General features: G+C 40.1%; 1 protein-coding gene across 1 annotated transcript in view; it reads left to right on the forward strand.

The window, feature by feature from the left end:
- The window catches only part of ZMAT4 (zinc finger matrin-type 4), a gene marked incomplete at both ends in the record, with an annotated part of 219,793 nt that extends 199,033 nt beyond the window's left edge, over nucleotides 1-20,760 (forward strand). The window contains one exon of the mRNA XM_082608743.1: nucleotides 20,660-20,760. Within this exon, the coding sequence (XP_082464869.1) occupies nucleotides 20,660-20,760 (101 nt within the window). The remainder of the gene's footprint in view (nucleotides 1-20,659) is intronic.
- Nucleotides 20,761-21,136: the final 376 nt, after the last annotated feature.

The raw sequence follows: 21,136 nt of genomic DNA on the forward strand, positions 1-21,136 counted from the left end.
AATACATAAATGAATCAGACATTTCCCGTACTCCATGGCTATAACCAAGTAATAGAGGAAGCCGGAGTGTTATAAAATTAAAGTGCAATGGGGTAAAAAGAGGAGAAACGATAAAATAAATTGCAATGAGTGAATCTGGGGCCTTAAGAATTCGTTTTAGAAATACTTTGGAGTAGGTCAGTGTCAGACGTTTGTAAGATTTCAGGAAATCTCAAATTTACAACTTTTGATTGATTTGCCTATATCTACTGACCTTATTGAATTAACTCTTTTCCAGTCAAAATTTCCCACCAGACTGTAACTATTGACTAAAGAATAGTCATTTGTATTGGCTGATCAGAAAAAATCCTGTAAGAATTCACATACCTGGTGACAGTTAGTCCTGGAAACTGTCAGTTGGAGTATCAAAGCAGTATTTTATAGCTGTTGGGATTTTGTCTCATTGGATTGTAGGCCTAATGTTTTATTTCTTTTCCTATACACATTCACATAGAATTCCAAAATCAATTCACTCATATACATGGTACCTTACTTTCATGTTCAAATTATGCATATAACATACTGGCATGTAAAAACATGAATTACATGTGTTTTTTTTTAAATCTGTGGTATAATCTTATATCATAAAACTCAGGGAATTTAAAAAATATACTCTCTGCATCTTCAAATACTTCCTTTTGGAGAGGCACATTAGAATCTTGATGGGGGGGAGAGAGCAACATAGTTTCTGTTGAAACTCTCTCCCTTCCACAAACATTGGTTTTAAATAGCCATGAAACTCAAATAATAGGTCAATGAATTTTCCCATCCAGGTAACCTAAAGAAAGGACTGTTTTGGATATTTCTCTAAAGATTAAACATATCTTCATGTTCAGCTTCTCTGAATTACCTTTGAATGATTGTACATTTCATTCATTCGTCCATTTATTCCAATATTTACTGAGTGCTTCTATGTCAGGCACTTCTCTGTGCTTGGAACAGAAAGACAAAGATATGTGCCTTTTTGAATGTTAAATTTTAAAGCAGCATTGCAGAAAATTGTTTTAAGAAGTAAAGTCAATAATCTGATAGATGGTGTAAGTGCTATGGAGAAAGATGAGAGGAAAACAGACAGGAGTGGGGCAGGAGGTTTGCAGTTTCATTAGGGCAGTCAAGGAGGGCCTCACGGAGAAGGTGACCTTTGAATGAAGCTCCGAAGAAGCTGAGGGAGAGCCACACACAGCCCTGGGGATGAGCAGACAGAGGGGGTAGCAAGGGTGGGGGGGGGCAAGACAGGAGTGTGCAAGGCAGAGAGCAGTGGGGGAGGTCCGGCCAGAGTGACAGTGTGATGCCACTGTGATGGGAGCTATTGGACTGAAACATTAACAGGATCCTTCTGACTGCTGTGCTGAGAATGGTCTAAAGTTAGGGAAGAGGAGAGAAGCAGGGAGACAGGTGTGGGGACCAATTGGAATCATTCAGATGGGAGGTTATGGTGGCTTAGACTAGGGTGGTAGCAGCAGACGTGTCAGGGATGGATTCTGGATCTATTTTATCCAGAAATGCCACCTCAGGCTAGGGCCACAAAAGAACTGAAAGCCAGGACTCAAACAGAGAAGTACATGTACAGCAGGCTCATAGCAGCGATATTCACAATAGGCAAAAGGTAGAATCAACGTGTCCAAGGACAAATGGATAAACAAAGTTTAGTATGTCCATACAAATGGAATATTGTGCAGCCTTAAAAGGATGTTCTGACACATGCTACAACTTGGATGGACCTTGAAGACATGATGCTGAAGCCAGACACAAAAGGACAAAATCCCATATGATTCCACCCACGTGAGATACCTAGAATAGTCATATTCACAGAGACAAAGTAGATGGTGGTTGCCAGGGGGGGAGAGAGGAAAAAGTTGTTGTTTCCTGGGTACAGAGTTTCAGGTTTGCTAAATGAAACAAGTTCTGAGGATGGATGGTGGTGATGGCCTCTCAGTGATATGAATGTACTGAATGCCACCGAAGTGTACACCTCAAAATGGTTAAGATGGCAAATTTTTTGTTACGTGTAAATAAATTTTACCACAATTGAAACAATTTCTTAAATGTCAGATTACACTCTGGATCTGTTTTGAAGACAGAGCCAACCCAGTGTACCAGGGAGCTGGATGGGGTTGGAAGGGGCTTGGAGGACAGCTCTGAAGGCTTAGCCGGTGCTCACTGGACCTGATGCAAAGCATTGTGGGAGGAGCAGTTGGAATAGAAGACGAAGAGCTTGGTGTTAGACGTGGAGACATTGCATAGTTAAAGCTCTCTTGCTTTTCCTCTTTTCAGGGGAGAAAGGCATATTCTGTGCTCGTCTTTGGCATTTTATGAAATTAGGGCTACTACTCTGGTCCAGGACACTACCTTTTCCCATCTGAATGATTGTAATTGGTCTCTACACCGTCTCCCCGCTTCTGCTCTTGTTCTGCGTTTAGACAACTCTCAACATAGCAGTCAGAGTGACCCTGTTGACTTTCGGTCCAGTGGCTGGCTGCCATGACACTCTGATTAAGAGCCAAAGTCACCACAGTGGCCACAGACCCTCGCATGGTCTTGACCTCCCCCATTGTGTATATATGCCATTAATCTTCTTTATCCAGGGTAGTTATTCTGTAAATCCCCCCACCCCAAAACTAAATTACAAATACTGAACCATCGCTACTAGGGGAAATATGTATATCTACATAGGCTCTGGTATCAATTCCAATGCTGGCAAGGAGTTCCCCACACCAGCAAGCAATTCTTGAGACACCAGCTGGGTGTGCTACTATTCAACTAAACTTTGACACCATTTCAGAGACAGCACCAGATCCCATGGGTTAAAGGTACAGTCCATCCATACGGCCCTTCCAGCCCCACTTAAGATGCCAGTCACAAGGCCAGGTTGTTACCTATACTTGTGCCTCTGACCCACTGGCTATCGATTGGAAGTTCCAATGACCCCCTCCTTGGGTTTGATTAATTGTCTAGAGCATCTCATAGAACTCAGGAAAACCTTTTACTTACTAGATTACCAGGTTATTATAAACAGATATAATTCAGGAACAGCCAGATGGAAGAGATGTACGTGGGAAGGAGCTAGGATCTTCCATGCCATCTCCAGGGGAGCCACTGTCCTCACATCTCCACATGTGCACCAACCCAGAAGTTCTCCAAACCCAATCCTTTGGGTTTTTATGGAGGCTCATGATTGATTAAATCACTGGCCATTGGTGACTGATTCAACCTCCAGCCAGAAATCAGAAGGGTGGGTCTGAGAGTTCTAAGCCTCTAATCACAAGGTTGGTTCTCCTGACAACCAGCCCCATCCTCATTAACATAACAAAAGAAAACTTTCTGCCCTCACTTTGGAAATTCCAAGGGTTTTAGGAGCTCTGTGCCAGAAACAGGGGTGAAGACCAAATATATGTTTCTTATTATAAATCACAATATAACAGCGCCTATCATTTTATCTGTATACATATCTCACATAGATTAGAATCTTAACAAACAACTCAGACTGGTAAAGGCTATTTTCCTTTTATTCAAAAAGGGAAAATGAGCTTTAGAAGTGGTAAGCAACGTGCCTGAAGCTGCCCCATGAATAGGGGCTAGAGTTGAGTTTCAAATTCCATCAATGGGCCCCGAAGCTGGAGCTTGTTGCCTTACATTGGTTGTTCCCCATCACCTCCATCCTCTGTTCATCTCTGTGTGAGAGCTGAAACTAGGAAATGGAGTGTCACCTGTTCAGCCTCATCAAGGAATGTGCATGTGGGCTGTTCTGTACATGTCTGAGAATGACCACAGAGCATCACCAGTATTGATTTTGGGGATTACAGATAAATTTTAGTAGGTAAGTGAATTCACAAATTCAGATCCATGCATTATAATATAATATAATGTAATGATGAGGAGATATATCTATACATCTATTTATCTGTATATATATTCTATTCAGGTACATCAAAGTCTCCTGGGAAGTCAGTTTGAGCATTTGGAAAGGAATTGCTGCTCTCACCAGAGCTGCTGCCTGCTCAGTGTTTATAAGGGCCCAAGAGAACAGATAGTATTGTTAACAAAAGCTACTAATGGAAGAATTAAAACAGGTCTTCAGATGGATCCTTGAGTGCACGCCTTAAGAATAAAAAAGATGCAATTACACAACTTCCAATATACCCTTCCAAGTTTTCCTTTTTATCTAATTTATGAACTTGGCTAATTACCTATTCAATAGCCTCAATCACTCAATTTGAGAACTAAGCAGGCAAAATATATTGAGATCCACTGTCAACAGCTTCCTAAGAAGTAGTTCATATAATGTCATATCTTCCATGTTTTCAAAAAAATTTTTTAAAGAATAGAGATAATTTTTCATTCAACTCTATGCCAAGCAAATATATAGGATGATCAGTGTATAAGGAAACTTTTGACCTGTCAAAAAAGATGTGTATAAATAGCATCTGTAGAGAAGGCAGCTTGCCAGAATAATTTGAATATGCCTCAGGATGCTAAGAAAGAGAACTCTTTCTAGAATATTAAATTTCTATTAAATCTCACACTCATGAGTTAGGTCTTTATTTTTGTTCAAAGCAAAGGCTCATTGTGGTTAAAAATAGCAATTGCAGCTTACATTTATTGAGCTGTTTGGTTCTTTTCTAAGTTGTTCACCTACATCAACAGTTTTAATTTTCATATAATCTTTCTGAGGTAGGTACAATTATTATCTCCCTTTTATAGTTTATGAAATAGAGATTCCTAAGGGTTAAATAACAAGCTTAGGTTGAAAGAGAGGAAAAATATGTAATTCCTCCTCCTGAAAATGATTGGTACTTTATTCTCATGCCCACTGTTTCCCATATCTGCAGGCCCCGATATATTTGAGAATTACTGAGTCGCAGGCATTTTCTAGATTTTTTTTACAATGTTTTCTTTTTCTAAAATCAACATTTATCTATAAATTGTGAATTTTGCTATTCTCCATTACCTTGTAAATCAAACAAGATCGGGTGTGCTTCTGTAATTAGGTGAGGCTACTGTGATAATGGTATTGAATGGGGATGTCTCTTGCCATGTGTCCTAGAGAAAAGTCACTTATTCAAGGCACAGTGGGGCCATGTGTGTCAAGGCGTTGGTGTCAGGCTGGCCCAGGGGAAGGCAGGGCACACACTCAGGTGGCTGCAGAGATTTGAAGGCTACTGTCTTCATAAAGGTCTCTCCTACCCATCTGGTGAGGCCTGAAATTCTACCTTTCATATTGTTTTCTTCAAGTGTTGAAGGCTTTTTAATTTCAAACATCCCTATTAAAAGGCCAATACTGCAGGAAGCAGCAGACAGCTGTGACTTAACACAGGGTCTGGCAGGCTGTCTGCTGAAAGCAAGATAAAGACCCAGCCATGTGAGATAGATGTTTATGAGCAGGCCAAGAGAGATTAACAAAGAATCAGAGGACACCAAAGATAATATTCATGTACCAGACAGCCAACTTGTGTGTGAATGATAATGAGAGAAAGAGGGAGAGAGAACAATTTCATTTATAATGTGAGTCAAAGGAGATACTGACAATTAGGACTTCTTTTTCATTCGTATTTCACCTTTGAATCCTTCTTGGACTAGGTCTCTTGAAAATGATCACAAGTGCTCCTACTGCTTCCTGGAGCCTTTTGGTTGACCAGGGTAGTCGGGACAGCTCCAAAGCAAAGGTCGCTAAGGATGCATTTGGACCTCTAGCCGATAACAAAAGAGTTGACAATCACTGTGCCTCAGCTGATGGAGCTAAAAAGCCAATGCCATGATCCTTTGACAGCTGTGGACCTATCAGGACTACTGACAGTTCTTCAGGGAAATCACAGGGCCTGTGATTCCCTAGCCCTCAGGAAGAAATGAGAGATGGCTTGGAAGACACATCTCCACAGGGCAGAGAGAGAAGGAAAGAGACACGTGTTTCCTTTCCTGTGCACCCTTTCCACCAGCCCTCATGAGTTTAATTTAACCCATTTGAGTTTAATGTAACCCATTGTTGAACTTGATGCCATAATTCACAACTTCACCTTAGGAGTACAGTTTATGCATGAAAAAATCTGTAATCAAAAATTATATTTTAGAAAAAAACACATATATGACAACACTTTACATGAAAAACATATAGCCCAGCTAAGTTGTTAGTTGCCTGTATAAGTTGAGATCTATGGCAATGTCATGGGACCAAAAGGAAAAACACATTTCATGTTCCATAAATTTCCATTTGTATCACATCAACATCCAGACCAGGACAAAGCTATTTCACCCATATGTTGTTATTTAATATATGGTTACAGATCCCTTGAGTACCTTTCAAATAACAGATTACTTCAGAGTAGGTTTACTTACTTCTGTATCCTTTGCATTTAATTCAAATCACAAAAACAAAAATGAGTTCAATTCTTTGGGTTGCTTGCAGTTTGCTAATAGCCATCATAATACTAGTGATCCCCTCCAAAGCTAAAAACAAGGTTGTCTGGGGGCTGCCTTGCTCAAAGTATGAAAATATATCAGGACTTCCCTGGCGGTCCAGTGGTTAAGACTCCACGCTCCCGGTGGAGGTGGCATGGGTCCAATCCCTGGTCAGGGAACTGAGGTCTCACATGCCTCACAGTGCGGCCAAAAAAAAAAAAAGTATCATCTATCCTCTGCCACATAGAATACATGTGAATCTTCTTCTGATCAAGCAGCTCTTTAAATACTTAGAATGAGCTACTCTGTCAATTCTGAATCTTCACAGTAGGGTGACAATTTTCTAGTCCTTTCTTGGGTCAGGCATCCAACATGGCTAAAATTGTCTTTTAATTATGGGGAATACATTTAGCCCATAGCTTTAGGTTTTGTTTGTTTGGAAAGAGCTTATGAAGACGTAAAGCCATTTGCTTCATGATTCCATTTTCAAGGCTTCACATAAATACTATTTAAATAGAGAAAGAATTGTTTTAGGAAATGTGTGTTCTTCGTTTAATTGACTGTCAGATATCTTGTAGTCTGTGCCAGCAAACAGTGGGATGAATTCAAAAGATTAAACATTTAAATGTTCTGAAGGTCATAATGATTCTTGTTTGGAGTAATACTGCTCTCCTCTATCTGGTGCTGCAGCCAGCCCTGATCCTAGGAGGTTTCCTTAGCTGACACTCACAGGGAAGAGATACTCCACAGCGCAAGTCTAAGATTGGACATGGCAACACTTGTGTTATCCCATGATGGGTGGCATGACGAAATGCAGTGGTTTTCACATTCTTCTCCCCAAAGCCCAAGGTCCCTTACTTGGGGCACCCTAAGTGCTATGCTTGAAGTTTGATGGTCTCACTGATGTTTAAAAACCCTAACTCCCCTTTCAACTAGAGCAACTGTGCTTTGTCTATTTCATGCATTATTTTCAAATTAAGTTGTTTTTTTTTTAAACAGGATTCTTCCGCTTTTCTTCCTTCACTCCTATGTTTCGTTTAAAAGCCCTAGTGTCGTTATCAAGGTCACTAGCGTTGAATTCAGAAATAAGTAGATTCAGGTCTCATTGTGCACTTGCTAGTTGTATGACTTTGATGTCTTTGAACCATGGTTTTCTTATCTGGAAAATGGGCTAATAACGTTCATAAAGTGGTTTTGAGGATTAAATATGATAATAATGTCTCCTTGGGCTTCCCTGGTGGCGCAGGGGTTGAGAGTCTGCCTGGCGATGCAGGGGACATGGGTTCGTGCCCTGGTCCGGGAGGATCCCACATGCCGCGGAGCGGCTGGGCCCGTGAGTCATGGCCGCTGAGCCTGCGCGTCCGGAGCCTGTGCTCCACAACGGGAGAGGCCACAACAGTGAGAGGCCTGCATACCGCAAAAAAAAAAAAAAAAAATGTCTCCTTCATCCTTCTAGCAAAGCTTTCTTCTCTCTGGTTCCTTGATAACCCCTCTATCCATCGGGGTTTGATCAGAGGAGTACAACCACCAAGAGTGAGGAACTTATTGTAAGGATTATGGGAACTGGTAAGACAGTCTTTTCTTCTGTTGGTTCTTCTGCATCTGGTCTTGGGCCTGAAGTCCGTAGGGCCGGCAGTCAGGAAGGAAAGGTGGCCGTGAAGTAGGGAAGAGCAAAGACAAACTGGAACCCACGAGTGCAAACTGGAGGCTGTGTCTGATGTGGGTGACCTGCAGGATAGGCTGGGGCTTTGTACCATGTTGTACCACGTCCTGCCTAGGATTCAGCAACCTGGAAGGTGGAGGTCTGATAGGAGCCAGAGGTGCCCGTGGGTCTGGCTCCACCGCATGCATCACGGTGAGCATCTCTGATATCAAGGGGTACTAAATGCTTCTCCACCCTCCTCCACTCTCTTCTCTTTACCTACATTGTCTCCATAGATGATCTCACCAACCCTACAGCTTTAACTACCACCTATATGTCAATGACTCCCTGGTTTACCAGAACATTGCTTGTCCTGACTTTTCTATGATTGATGTTGATATGCTAGAGCTGGAATCTCACAGACAGGCCAAGTACACCACTGGCCAATGACAGACTGGCTAATAGATGGTGGCCGTCTTTCACTGTCATCTGGAATGAGGGCTCATAATCTTCTCATAGCACTCTGGCTGCCTCTCCTTCCTAACTAATCAAAATGGATACATGAGCTGCCTTGTATTTGCAGCTATATTCCCTAAAGGAATAGGTGGAATTCACTGAGCTAGAACTTAATGGGGATAAGCAGTATAAAAAGTAGAGGAAATGAAGATTTGGCTTAGCAGAAATCTGGGTACAAAAGACTTAGAACTGATTGTTAGCAGCTTCCTTATGAGTATAGATTACAGTGGGTCAGGGTTGCCAGACTCACATACATACTTAAAGCTTTAAAGGTATTGATAGAATTAATGGTGCACGAGAGCTGTGAAAGTCTTGCTCTGCTTTGTACCGATGAAACCACACCAGGGGCCTGGCCTTCAGTTCAAGGGTCATAGTTTAAGAATGTCATCCACAAAGAGGAAATGCCATCCATAAGGTAATAAGGGATGATATGGGGAACTTGAACCTATATTTTAGTGAAGAACGCTGTCAAAGTGCCAATGGACTTTCAGCCTGGTAAACAGAGCCTTGGGGATGTGATAACCTTCCTCAAGTATTTGATGTATTTGAAGAGATGGGAATAAGCTTGTGCACAAAGCAGAATTCAGAACAGTGGGTGTTTGAAAAAGGACAGCCTCCAAATGCAAGCGGACACAAACCATTCTGCTTGTAAACCTTCATGCGACCCCCATGGGGTTTTGGACTAGACCAATGGTTTCTCTTAAACTTGCCCCCTGGGGAGCTTTCCAAAATATAGATTTCCAGGTCCCACTCTAGATGTACTGAATCAGTCATCTGGGGTGAGGCCTGGGATTTGTGCTGTTAATAACTCCCACCTGATTCTCTAGTCACCAGTGTGGGAACTCCTGGACCAGAGGAGCTCCAAAGAACCTTACATATTTCTGTGACTCTATTCCCCCTGTCCCAGGAGGGCCCCATGCATGGTATCAGGAGCAGCTTGAGCAGAAGGGATGGGTTCAAACCCAGCTGGGTCTCCACCTAGCTCTGTGATTTTGACTAAGTCTTTGTACCTCAATTTCCTCATCTGCTAAAGAAGGATAACCGTCGTGTCTGCTCCTAGAATGTTGCCAAGAGTAAATGAGTAGATGGGTAAAGTAAGCACAGCAATGCTTCTATATGGCATATATAAGATACGGATTAGCTATGATTCTTTTTTAATAAATGTATTTATTTTATTTATTTACTTTTGGCTGTGTTGGGCCTTCATTGCTGCGTGCGGACTTTCTCTAGTTGTGGCGAGTGGGGCCTACTCTTCGTTACGGTGTGCAGGCTTCTCATTGCGGTGGCTTCTCTTGTTGTGGAGCACGGGCTCTAGGCACGTGGGCTTCAGTACTTGTGGCGCACGGGCTCAGTAGTTGTGGCACAGGGATTTAGTTGCTCTGCGGCGTGTGGGATCTTCCCGGACCAGGGCTCGAACCCGTGTCCCCTGCACTGGCAGGCGGATTCTTAACCACCACTGTGCCACCAGGGAAGCCCTAGGTATGATTTTTTATACTGGAAGATGACACATCCATTTACTAGACAGTCTGATTCATGAATGTTTAGGATTAGAGGAGAAAGAAAGAACTCAAAACCAAAGACTTTACTTTTTTAACTTTCATATTATTAATCATCTTTCAAAATGTTTCCAGCTTTAGCAAGCATTATAATGCAGAACATGGGCAAACATTTCTTGGAGAGTTGCAAGGTTATCAAAGCATAAGTAGGAATATAAAGTTTACTTTCTAGGGATGTAAAACAATAGAAGTTATGTAGGGAGTACATGAGGATAAACTGAAGTCTCGGGTTTGCTGAGATTTCTGTCTGGAACTACATCCTTCTGGCTTTTTTTTCTAATAAAACGAAATATGCAGATCTTGGGTATATAATCTGATGACTTTTGGTAAATGAATATACCCTGTAACTACCCTCCCAAGATACCGAACAGTTACATTACTCTGGAAAATTCTCTTGTGTCTCCTGCCAGACCTTCCCCATCCCAGAAGGCAACGTTGCTCTGAATTCTATCATCACAGCATAGCTGTGCTGTTGTGCTGTTTTCTGTCTGACTTCTTTACCTACACATTATGTTTCTGATGCTAATTTATGTTGTTGCATAAATCAGTAGGGTTTGTTTTGGTTTGGTTTGGTTTTTAGTTTCCACGTATTATTCCGTTATATAAATACACCATAATTTGCTTATCAATTCTTGCATGGATGAACATTTAGATTATTTTGAGTTTTTGGCTATTATGAATAAAGCTGCTATAAGCATTTTTGCAGAAGCCATTTTTTAGTCCTAAGTTTTTGTTCCTTTTGGGTAAATGTCTAGGAGTAGAATTGCTGAGTTATAGGGTAAGTCTATCTTTATAAGAAACTGACAGTTTTCCCATTTTACATTCTTCTGTATGTGAATTCCAGCTGTTCTATGTGGTTATTTACATTTGGTACATAACCAAATGTTATTTATGGTTTTTTTTTTTTTTTTTCGGTACGCGGGCCTCTCACTGTTGTGGCCTCTCCCGTTGTGGAGCACAGGCTCCAGACGCACAGGCTCAGCGGCCATGGCTCACGGGCCCAGTCGCTCCGCGGCATGTGGGATCCTCCCGGACCGGGGCACGAACCCGTGTCCCCTGCATCGGCAGGCGGACTCTCAACCACTGCGCCACCAGGGAAGCCCCTATGTTGTTTTATTTGATGTTAGCACTTGTAGAGGGTATGAGATAGTGTTTAACTGTTCTTTTAATTTACATTTCCTGGTGACAAACGATGTTGAGCATCTTTTCATGTGTTTATTAATCATTTTTATGTCTTCTTTTATAACATATCTGATCAAATATTTTGTCCTTTGAAAAACTTCGACTGTTTGTCTTTTATTTATTGATCTGTAGGAGTAAATTATATATTCTGGACAGAAGTCCTGAACAAGATATATGAATTACAATTATTTTTTCCCTGTATGTGGCTTACTGTTTGGTTTTCTTGGTTGGTCTCTTTATAAGCAGGAGCTTTTGATTTTTGTAAAATCCAATTTATCTATTTTTCTTTTTTATGTTCACCGTGTTTTAATTCCTAAGAAATCTGTGCCTATACCAAGTTCATTGACGTATTCCTCCATATTTTTCTAGAAGCTTTATAGTTTTAGCTTTTTATTTATTTATTTATTTATTTATTTTGGGCTGTGTTGGGTCTTCGTTTCTGTGCAAGGGCTTTTCTCTAGTTGCGGCAAGTGGGGGCCACTCTTCATCGCGGTGCGTGGGCCTCTCACTATCGCGGCCTCTCTTGTTGCAGAGCACAGGCTCCAGACGCGCAGGCTCAGTAGCTGTGGCTCACGGGCCTAGTTGCTCCACGGCATGTGGGATCTCCCCAGACCAGGGCTCGAACCCATGTTCCCTGCATTGGCAGGCAGATTCTCAACCGCTGCGCCACCAGGGAAGCCCCTAGTTTTAACTTTTACATTTAAGTCTGTAATCAATCTTACTTTTAATGTGTGTTGTGAGGTAGAGGTTGATGTTCATTTTTTTATTTCATGCATTTATTCAGTTATTCCATAACCATTTGCTGAAAAAGCTTTCTTTCCCCCACTGAATTGCCCTGACACCTTTGCTGAAATCAATGAAAGTGGTCAAAAGGTACAAAATTCCATTTATTAGATAAATAAGTACTGGGAATGTAATGTACAACACATTGGCCATAGTTAACACGGCTGTATGATATATTTGAAAGTTGCTAAGAGTAGATCTTAAAATTTTTCATAGCAAAGAAAATTTTTTTTCTTTTTTTAAATCTACGTGAGATGATGGATATTAACTAAACTTATCGTGATAATCATGTAGCAGTATACATATGTCAAGTCATTACAGGGTATACGTATGTCAAGTCATTACAGGGTATACCTTAAACTTAAACTTACACAGAGCGGTATGTCAATTGTATCTCAATGAAAGTGAAAAAAATCAATTGATTCTTTGGGTGTGGTCTAGTTCTGGGCTCTCTATTCTGTTCCTTTGATGCATTTTGTCCATTCTTATGCTTATGTAACACTATTGTGATTGATGGACTTTTATAAGCAAATCTTGAAATCCTCAAGTGTGAGTCCTCAAACTTTTTTCTTTTTCAAAATTATTTTAGGTACGTTGATTTCCACATAAATTTTAGAATCCACTTATCTCTGTAATCCTTTAGTGTTTGATAGAATTCTCCAGTGAAGCCCTCTGGAAGAGACTGTTGGAATTTTGATTGAGTTTTCATTGAATCTATAGGAGAACTGATATCTTAAAAGTATTGATTCTTTTAGTTGATAAGTATGGTGTATATATCTCTGTATCTATTTAGGTTCCTCTTAATTTCTTTCAGCAATGTTTTGTAGTTTTCAGTCTTGTACATCTTTTATTAAATTCATCCCTAAGTGTTTTAAAATATTTCTGATACTGTTACAATGGTATTTTTACAAATATATTTATCAGTGGTTTGCAGCTATTTTAAGCATGCAGTTTTTTCTATTGGCCTTGTGTATTGTGACCTTATTAAATTCACTTATTCTAGTAGTTATTTTGTAGATCCTTTAGGATCTTCTATATAAACAATCATATCTTCTACAAATAAAGACAGTTTTACTTTTTCATTTCCAATCTGCAAGCCTTTCATTTCTTTTACTTATCCTATTGCACTGCCTAGAATCCACAGTGCAATGTTGAATATAAATAAGAAAGACATTCTTGGCTTTTTCCTGGTCTTAGGAAACTTCAGTATTTCACTGCTTAATATAATATTAGCTGTAGGTTTTGAATTATATGATTTGATTTTTAAATGTTAAGCCAGTCTTACTTCCTGTAACAAACAAACTTGTTTATGATGGAACTGTTATATGTCTGTATGTATACATACATACAGAAATATCTTTATCTATAATGTGATTCTTACTAGTTTTTAAAGGATTTTTCTGTCATGTTCATGACAGATATTGGCTTGCAATTTTATTTTCTTTTATATTCTATCAATTTTTAAAAAAAAATAGTGTTATGTTACCTCAAAAACAAGTGTGGAAGTGTTTCTTTCTCATCTGTTTGCTAAAAGAGTTTGTATAAGTGGATACTATGCAACTGTTTAATGTTTGTTTGAACTCTCTAGTGAAATCCTCTGGGTCTTTCTTTGTGTGAAAACTTTGGACAATAAATTCAGTTTCATTAATAGATAATAGCTACCCTAATTTTCTATTTCATCTTGTGTTAGTTTTGGTAAGTTGAATTCTTAAAGACATTTGCCCATCTCATATACTTTGTCAAATTTATTGGCATAAAATTATTCATAATGTTCTCTTATTATCCATTTAAAACTGTCTGTAGTATCTGCATTAGAAACAATTCTTTTATTTTAGTAATTTGTTGCTTTTCTTTAAACCTCCATGAAACTTTCTAATGGTTAATAGTTGCATTAATCCTTTCTAAGAGTGGATTTCGGTTTTGTTATTTTTTCTGTACTCTTTTTTATTTCATTGACTTCTCTTTATTATTTCTTTCCTTCTACCTGATTTCGTTTTAATTTTCTTGTCTTTTTCTACTTTCATAGCATTTAAACTTTGACCACTGATTTTAAACCTTTCATCCTTTCTAATATAAAGCTATATATTTTCCTTTAAAAACTGATTAATATAAACTTGTTGATATGTAGTATTTTCATTATCATTCAGTTCAAAATATTTTCTAATTTCCCTTCGGATTTTTCCCTTTGATAATAGGTCACTTGGAAGTATTTAGGTATTTTCATAAATGCTATTAATATTTATTTCTTATTAATTTCAGTGATAGTCAAAGAAACCACTGTACAAAATGTAAATATTTGAAATTTAGTAAGAATTTTCAATGGCTTAGCACATTCCCTAACTTAGTTTACTTGCTATATACATGTGAAAAGATTGTATATTCTCCACTTGTTGAGTGTACTGTTCTATAAATATCAGTTGGTACAATATGGTTGATAGTTTCATTTAGATACTATTTGTTTTGTTGTACTGTTCTGTTCTTACTGAGAGAGGAGTGTTAAATCTCTTATAATTATGGTGTCTGTTTCTGCCTGTAGTTCCATCGGTTTTTGCTTCATGTTCTTTATGCTTTATTGGCTAAATTGCATTTACAATTGCTAGGTTCTCCTAATGAGTTTCTCCCTGTATTATTACAAGACATCCTCTTTATCTCTGGAAATATTTCTTGTCTTGAAGTCTATTTTGTCTGATATTCATATAGGAACTTCCACTTCTGGGTTATCAAATACTGTTTATTATCCTACTTAATTTTCTCTATAGTCTCCTTAGGTTTATACCTTTGTATTTGTTTCTAGGGGATTAGGACGCATCCTTAAATGACCACTGTCATTTAGAGTTAATATTGGTAGATTTATTATTTATTAATTAGATTTTATACACAATATCATGAGCTCTCAAACTCCTACCCATTCTTGGGCTATTGTCACATATTTTACATCTATATTCAGTATAAGCACCACAATACACAGCACAGTGTTATAGTTTTGCTTTAAATTGCTCTCTATCTTCAAATAAATTTAGATCAATAAAAAAGACACCAACATATTAATCATTTATGGTGTTCTTTATTTTTTCCTGTAGATCTGAGTTTACATCTGGTGTCATTTGCCTTCCACCTGAAGAACTTTATAAGCATTTCTCTAGCGCAGGTCTGTTGGCAGACTGTTCTTTTAGGGTTTGTTTATTGAAAATGTCCTTATTCTACTTGAAAGTTTGAAGGATATTTTTGCTGGATATAGAATTCTGATTGTTTTGTTTTGTTCGTTTGCTTGTTTCACCACTTTTTCTTCCTTAAACGATCCAACTCCACTTCACCCCCGTCTCTCTGTTTGCTCTTTTCTCTCCCTGGACAACTCTTTAACCAGTTCCTCATATCACAGGCTAATTCTCATCTCTCTGGTTTCATTTCACGCTTCTCAGAGACCTCTGTTGACCATGCTATCCAAAACCAGCCTTCTTCTCTGTGACTTTCTCATTTTCCTCTTTACACCTTGTGCAATACTTCCACAATGTTTTTATTTGTTTCCTTGCTTCTTGTCTTTCTACCTGAGTAGCTCCATATGAAAATTTATTTTATATTCTCCTACATTCTTGGCATTTGGCAAAATGCCTGGCATCATGATAAAGGCACAGTGATGTTTCCCTAATGTAGAATGGATACAACTGAAGTTACAGGGGCATCTGAAGTCTAGCTTTGCTAGAATTGAAAAGACACATTGAGTAGTCACACTGCTAAACTCTCCAGGACCATCTGTTTTACACACTGTGCTAGGGAATATAAATGCAAAAGTGAAGCTTCTTCAAGAAACTTTTCCAGATTCTCTGAGTTGGAAACAATCTCCTCCTCTCATTCCCCTAGCATTCCACTTCATCCTGACTGTGGTACTTTTTGTGATTGACCTTGTACCATTGCTCTTTCTATACGTATCTTCCCTCTCCAACTGGATTGTCAGGTCCTTGCCAGCAGGGGAGATATTTCTGAACACACACTGGCAATCCTGCAGAAATAACCTTTACATCTGCAGACATTTCGGGATACTCATAAAATGGTATTGCATTGAAAATGAATTGAATGAGAAAGTTAGCGTTTTTGTTTAATAGGATTCTCTATTTCTCTGTGGAAAAAGGAGCTGTATAATTCCAAAGTCATTGGAATTTCAACTCAGCATTAATAAAGCCCTAAGTTCCCACCAAGGACACTGTGTCACGTGTGGAGGAGGACTCCTCTGCCCTGTCTCTCCCTTTGTTCATGTTTATATGCACTGCCTTCATAGTTTATGCTTCCTGCAGTTTGCATCACAATAACGTGCCAAATATTTCCTGCCCATGCTTCTGTTTGGCTGCAGAGCAGGAGAATTGTAATGGAAAAGCAACAGATCAGAATAGTTTTTAGATTTGTTGGTGCTCTTAAGAAGGCCCACTTGTAAACATAAATATTTATGCCTGTTGCCGTGCTCAACCTCCATTCGTTATGAGGAGACCTTTGATGAGTCTGTAGTGTGAAGAGGACCCATATAAATACTGGTTTCCATTTATTATGACAAGGCTGATGGAGAACTCTGGAGGTAGGAAGGCTGAAGCTAGCTTTCATGTTCTGTGCATAACAGAGGAGAATGGCTCAGCCCCAGACAAGCATTCAAACAACTCACATGTAGGTTGTGATAACTTATTGCCTCTGGGTTTGGGGACTATGGTAATCTTCCTGAGTCACGCACACCTGCGAGTGAAATGGAAGAGCCTTGGAAGCACAGCTCTTCTTTGTAACTTTTTTCTTTAAGACCCAGTATTGTTCTGACAAGTTCAAGTTAACGAAAGGACCATGGTACTAGAGGGCGGTACTCTGTAAGGTAGGTGTGTATGTGTGTTGGAGGTGAGGGTTACAAGTCTGAAACTTCTTGTAGGTTCCCAGGCCCCATCCAAGGCTTATAGAATCTGAACCTGCAGATGCTGGGCCTGGGAATCTGCATTTGAGCACCATCCCCAGAGGATGCACTGGGACGTTTTGGAGCCACTGCTTGAAGGAATAGAGAGACAAGGGTTGTCTCTTTTGTCTCTGAACTGTCCATCTGTGCCTGGCAAATTGTGAGTCCCTTAGATTGCTCACCAAGAAGATCCTGTGGTCTCATTGTTTTCTCCCATAACTGAATTGACTCTTAATTGAGCAATTAGGTCAGTCAGCGTCCGATTATCATGTACCTGAAACTAAAACAAAATAAGTTCGTCCTTACACTGGCCAAACCAACTTATCCTGTCATGTCTAACAGGTTTCTCAGACACATGCATTGGGCTCTAGGAATTTGAAAGTCCACAGGAAGTTCTGCCCTTTGTCACGTTATCTACATAAGAGCAATTCTGATGACACTGCAGTGTTCAGTAAGCAGGGCTCATTGGATGTAATCAGAAGTAACTTCTTGCCATCCACTGCCCTTTCATGCCATCTCTGTGGGGTTAATTTTTTCCTACCCCTTGGTAAAAACCAGGGTAAGTGTCATGAATTTTTGCTCACTTTTAAGTAGTAAAGAGTTCTTTACTTTCCTTCTTAGATACACAAAATTCTATGGCATTAACTGATATATCCAAGTTTTTTTCAGTAGTTTTTATCTGCTGAAAAAAGCTGCACAGGTTCAAGGTTGAGAATTATGCTTTATTCAGTGAACTTACTGAGGACTTTAGCCTGGGATACAGCCTTTCAGATAGCTCTGAGGGGGTGTTCTAAAAAGGTAAGGGAGAAGCCAGGATATATAGGAGTTTTTGCTGAGAAAAAAAAACCATGTGTTTAAACATCACAAGATTACTGCTAATCATAAGAACAAAACAGTTCAAGTTAATGATTTTAGGTGCTTTTCTATGTATGGCAAGAGTCTTGGGCCCACTGAAGTCATTCCTTTGACGTGCATCTTTTTTTTTTTTTTTGCGGTACGCAGGTCTCTTACTGTTGTGGCCTCTCCCATTGCGGAGCACAGGCTCTGGACGTGCAGGCTCAGCGGCCATGGCTCACAGGCCCAGCTGCTCCGCGGCATGTGGGATCTTCCCAGACTGGGGCACGAACCCGTGTCCCCTGCATCGGCAGGCGGACTCAACCACTGCGCCACCAGGGAAGCCCTGACATGCATCTTAACTATCCCGGTCCAATATCTTGTTTTTCTGCATCCTGAATCCCCTCAGGGAGCCCCATTGTCAGGAGGCCTGCAGTGGCTGATGACTCCTTTGTCTACTGAAATGGCAGGTGACATTCGTAGTTCCCACAGGGTAGAAAATAATTTTTAAACAGCTCCAAACTTTATTGGAAGTGAGTTTTCCCCCTCCCTTAGCTCAGTTCTGCTTGGGCGGCCTATTTGCCATGGGAAAAGGGTGCATAGGCTCTTCTCTTCCTCTCTGCCTGTGGCTTTTGCTTTTCTTCCTTTATCTCTGCCTCAGGTTCCTCCAGGGCTGAGGGATGCAGGGTATCAGGTTAGAAAGGCGAGGGATATAAAGGTTTATTTGATACATACCTATACAAAACTCGCATAGACACTGCCTGACTCTTTCTCATGGGGTGATTTCATGGCTTTTTCAAGAACTCAGCATTACTTGATACTTAGTCTATAGGCTATGTACCTCCTCTGGGGTCACTTTAAGGCCCTAGATATCCAGTTGAACCTGCTAGCATCCTTCCGCTGAGGTCACATTGCCCCCACCGTTCATACACGGCACACACGTGGTCTGTGGGGAACTTCACATCGTTTGCTCTGACAAGCTCTGAGAATATAGGTCAGGCCTAGTCCTTCCACCTCGCTTACTTCGCCATCAGAGTAGCTAAGTAGACACAGGCTCCAGACTTTGGATCTTGCCAGTGTTGTCGAGTCCAGGACACTGGGCTCCAAGCACAATAAGGCATTCCTCAAGCTCTCTGAGTATTCCACTGAATCCTTTTCCCATGGGTTCGAGGTGAGAGAGAAGGAATCCCCCATCTCACATGGAAGAGGGTTAAGTCAAATTCATAGTATGATAGAGATCCCTTTAAGAAATTCTCTATTTCTTTCTTTCTTCTCCAATCTCTTTTTCAGATTGGTGGTGAGGGATCAGCTTTAGTTGGAAAATGGCTCTTGACCACTTCTGTTGGATGCCCTGAACTGGGGCTCTCATACTCTACTTTAGTCATGGAGGTGTAGCTAGCATCTGTGTCTTAGAACTTCAACCAGGGGCTTCATCCAAGATACTGAGAAATAAAGATTCCCTTGTAATATCTCTTTGCAGTCATAATACCAGCTAGTTCATGTTTATCACTTGTTGTATACCAGACGCTCCTTCATACATGCCTTATCTTACTCAGTCCTTCCCACAATCCTATAAGGAAACAGAAGGTCAGAGAAGTCAAATAATTTGTGTCAAGTCACCCAGATAGCAGGTTGCAAAATTCTTCCCAACACTGTGCATTATTTTCTTTTTAGGAAAATAAGAATGATTTTTGTGTCTTAGAAAGAAAATACTATGCATTCATCAGGGGGGAAAAATGTTATAGCTGTTTACTCTCCTGGCTTTGACAATGGGAAGATATGGAATTTTGGAGCAAAATTAAGAACACCGAGTCTCAGTTGCTAAGCCTTTGAATAGACTCATTCGCTTAATTCTTATAAAACCTTGTGATGTGGATGGACTCGTCTTCATCTTGTAGATGAAGAAACCGAGGCCAGGGGGATATGATTGGCCTCCCCTACATTACAGAACGAGGAATATTTGGAGCCAGGATTTAAAATCCAAAGTCTCAGACCATGACCCTGAATCTACTTTTCCTCTCCACTCTGATGGGACATAGCAGGAATATGAGCTGTGGAAGTTGTTTGGTTGATGCTTCTTTCAAACACATCTGACTCTAGATGAGGAGTGACAGAGGAGTCAAGGTTTTCACTAAACTCCTTGGAAACAAAGAACATCTTATTCCTCTTGGAATCCCTAGTGCCTGGTCCAAAGTTGACACTCTATTAATGAATGAGTGAAATGGGTAAACAGTCAATAACTTTCTTTTCAACTCTCTGGTGGAAAGTAAATTTACATGTGGGTTAAATTAAGACAGCCTCCTCCTCCTGGGCATTTACATTTTATAAGATGGTCTTGGGAGAAGAGCTCAAATGAATGATATATAAACTTGAATTTCTGATTCAGTCCTTGGAATAGAGGTGGAAGAGGAATTGAGACTAAGTTTTTCTCTGGAGTCTCAAGTTTCACTGCAGAAATGACAGCTTACATGTCTCTCTGCCGTAAGGAAAAAATAGATTGCTTCTTTGTTTGGGTTATGAAGTATCTGGAAACGTTTTACCTCAAAGAAGTATGTTCTAATAATTTCAGTCATCCAGCAATGGGGCAGGCGGCTTCCAAAGTATTGACGGTCATACTTCTGCAGAGGAACCTGTTGGCTGGGCTCTTGGAAGGCAGGATTGAACTGTTATTGGTGGGGTAGACCAGATGGCTTCTAAGAGGCTCTGTCCCTGACCTTTTGGAGATCTAGGATTCGTTCAGGTGGTTGATGACAAGGATGCAGCTAACCAGGTCTGTGTGTCTGTCGTCCACAGGTCTGAGGCGCAATTACAGATGTACCATCTGCAGTGTCTCTCTAAACTCAATAGAACAGTATCATGCCCATCTGAAAGGATCTAAACATCAGACCAAGTAGGTACTTTCATGCTTTCACTCTTCAGCCCTTTTGTATGTAACTTTTAGCATGATGAATCAAGGCTAACCATTTTACTTATTTCAAAATAAGTAGATGAAAACTGTATCTCTTATCTCCAAGGTTCCCTTGATATTTAGGCTGCTCAAGCCTCCAGAGTCTGCCTAGCACCGCTTGAAGAATGACTTCTTGCCTTTTTTGGACACAGTAATGACAATTTTTTTTTTCATTTTTTCCTTCTTTTCAAGGCTAGTCAGCACATTTGTATGAACCTCAGGAAACTTTTAGATCTATATTATTAAGTGTTTTTAAATAAGCAATGTAGTCTCTACTTGGAGGATGGGCCAGACCTCCGTGTTGTGAAGTCAAATTCTGTGAA

The sequence above is a fragment of the Mesoplodon mirus genome, assembly GCF_964341445.2.
Source record: "Mesoplodon mirus genome assembly, chromosome: 20".
Lineage (NCBI taxonomy): Eukaryota > Metazoa > Chordata > Mammalia > Artiodactyla > Ziphiidae > Mesoplodon > Mesoplodon mirus.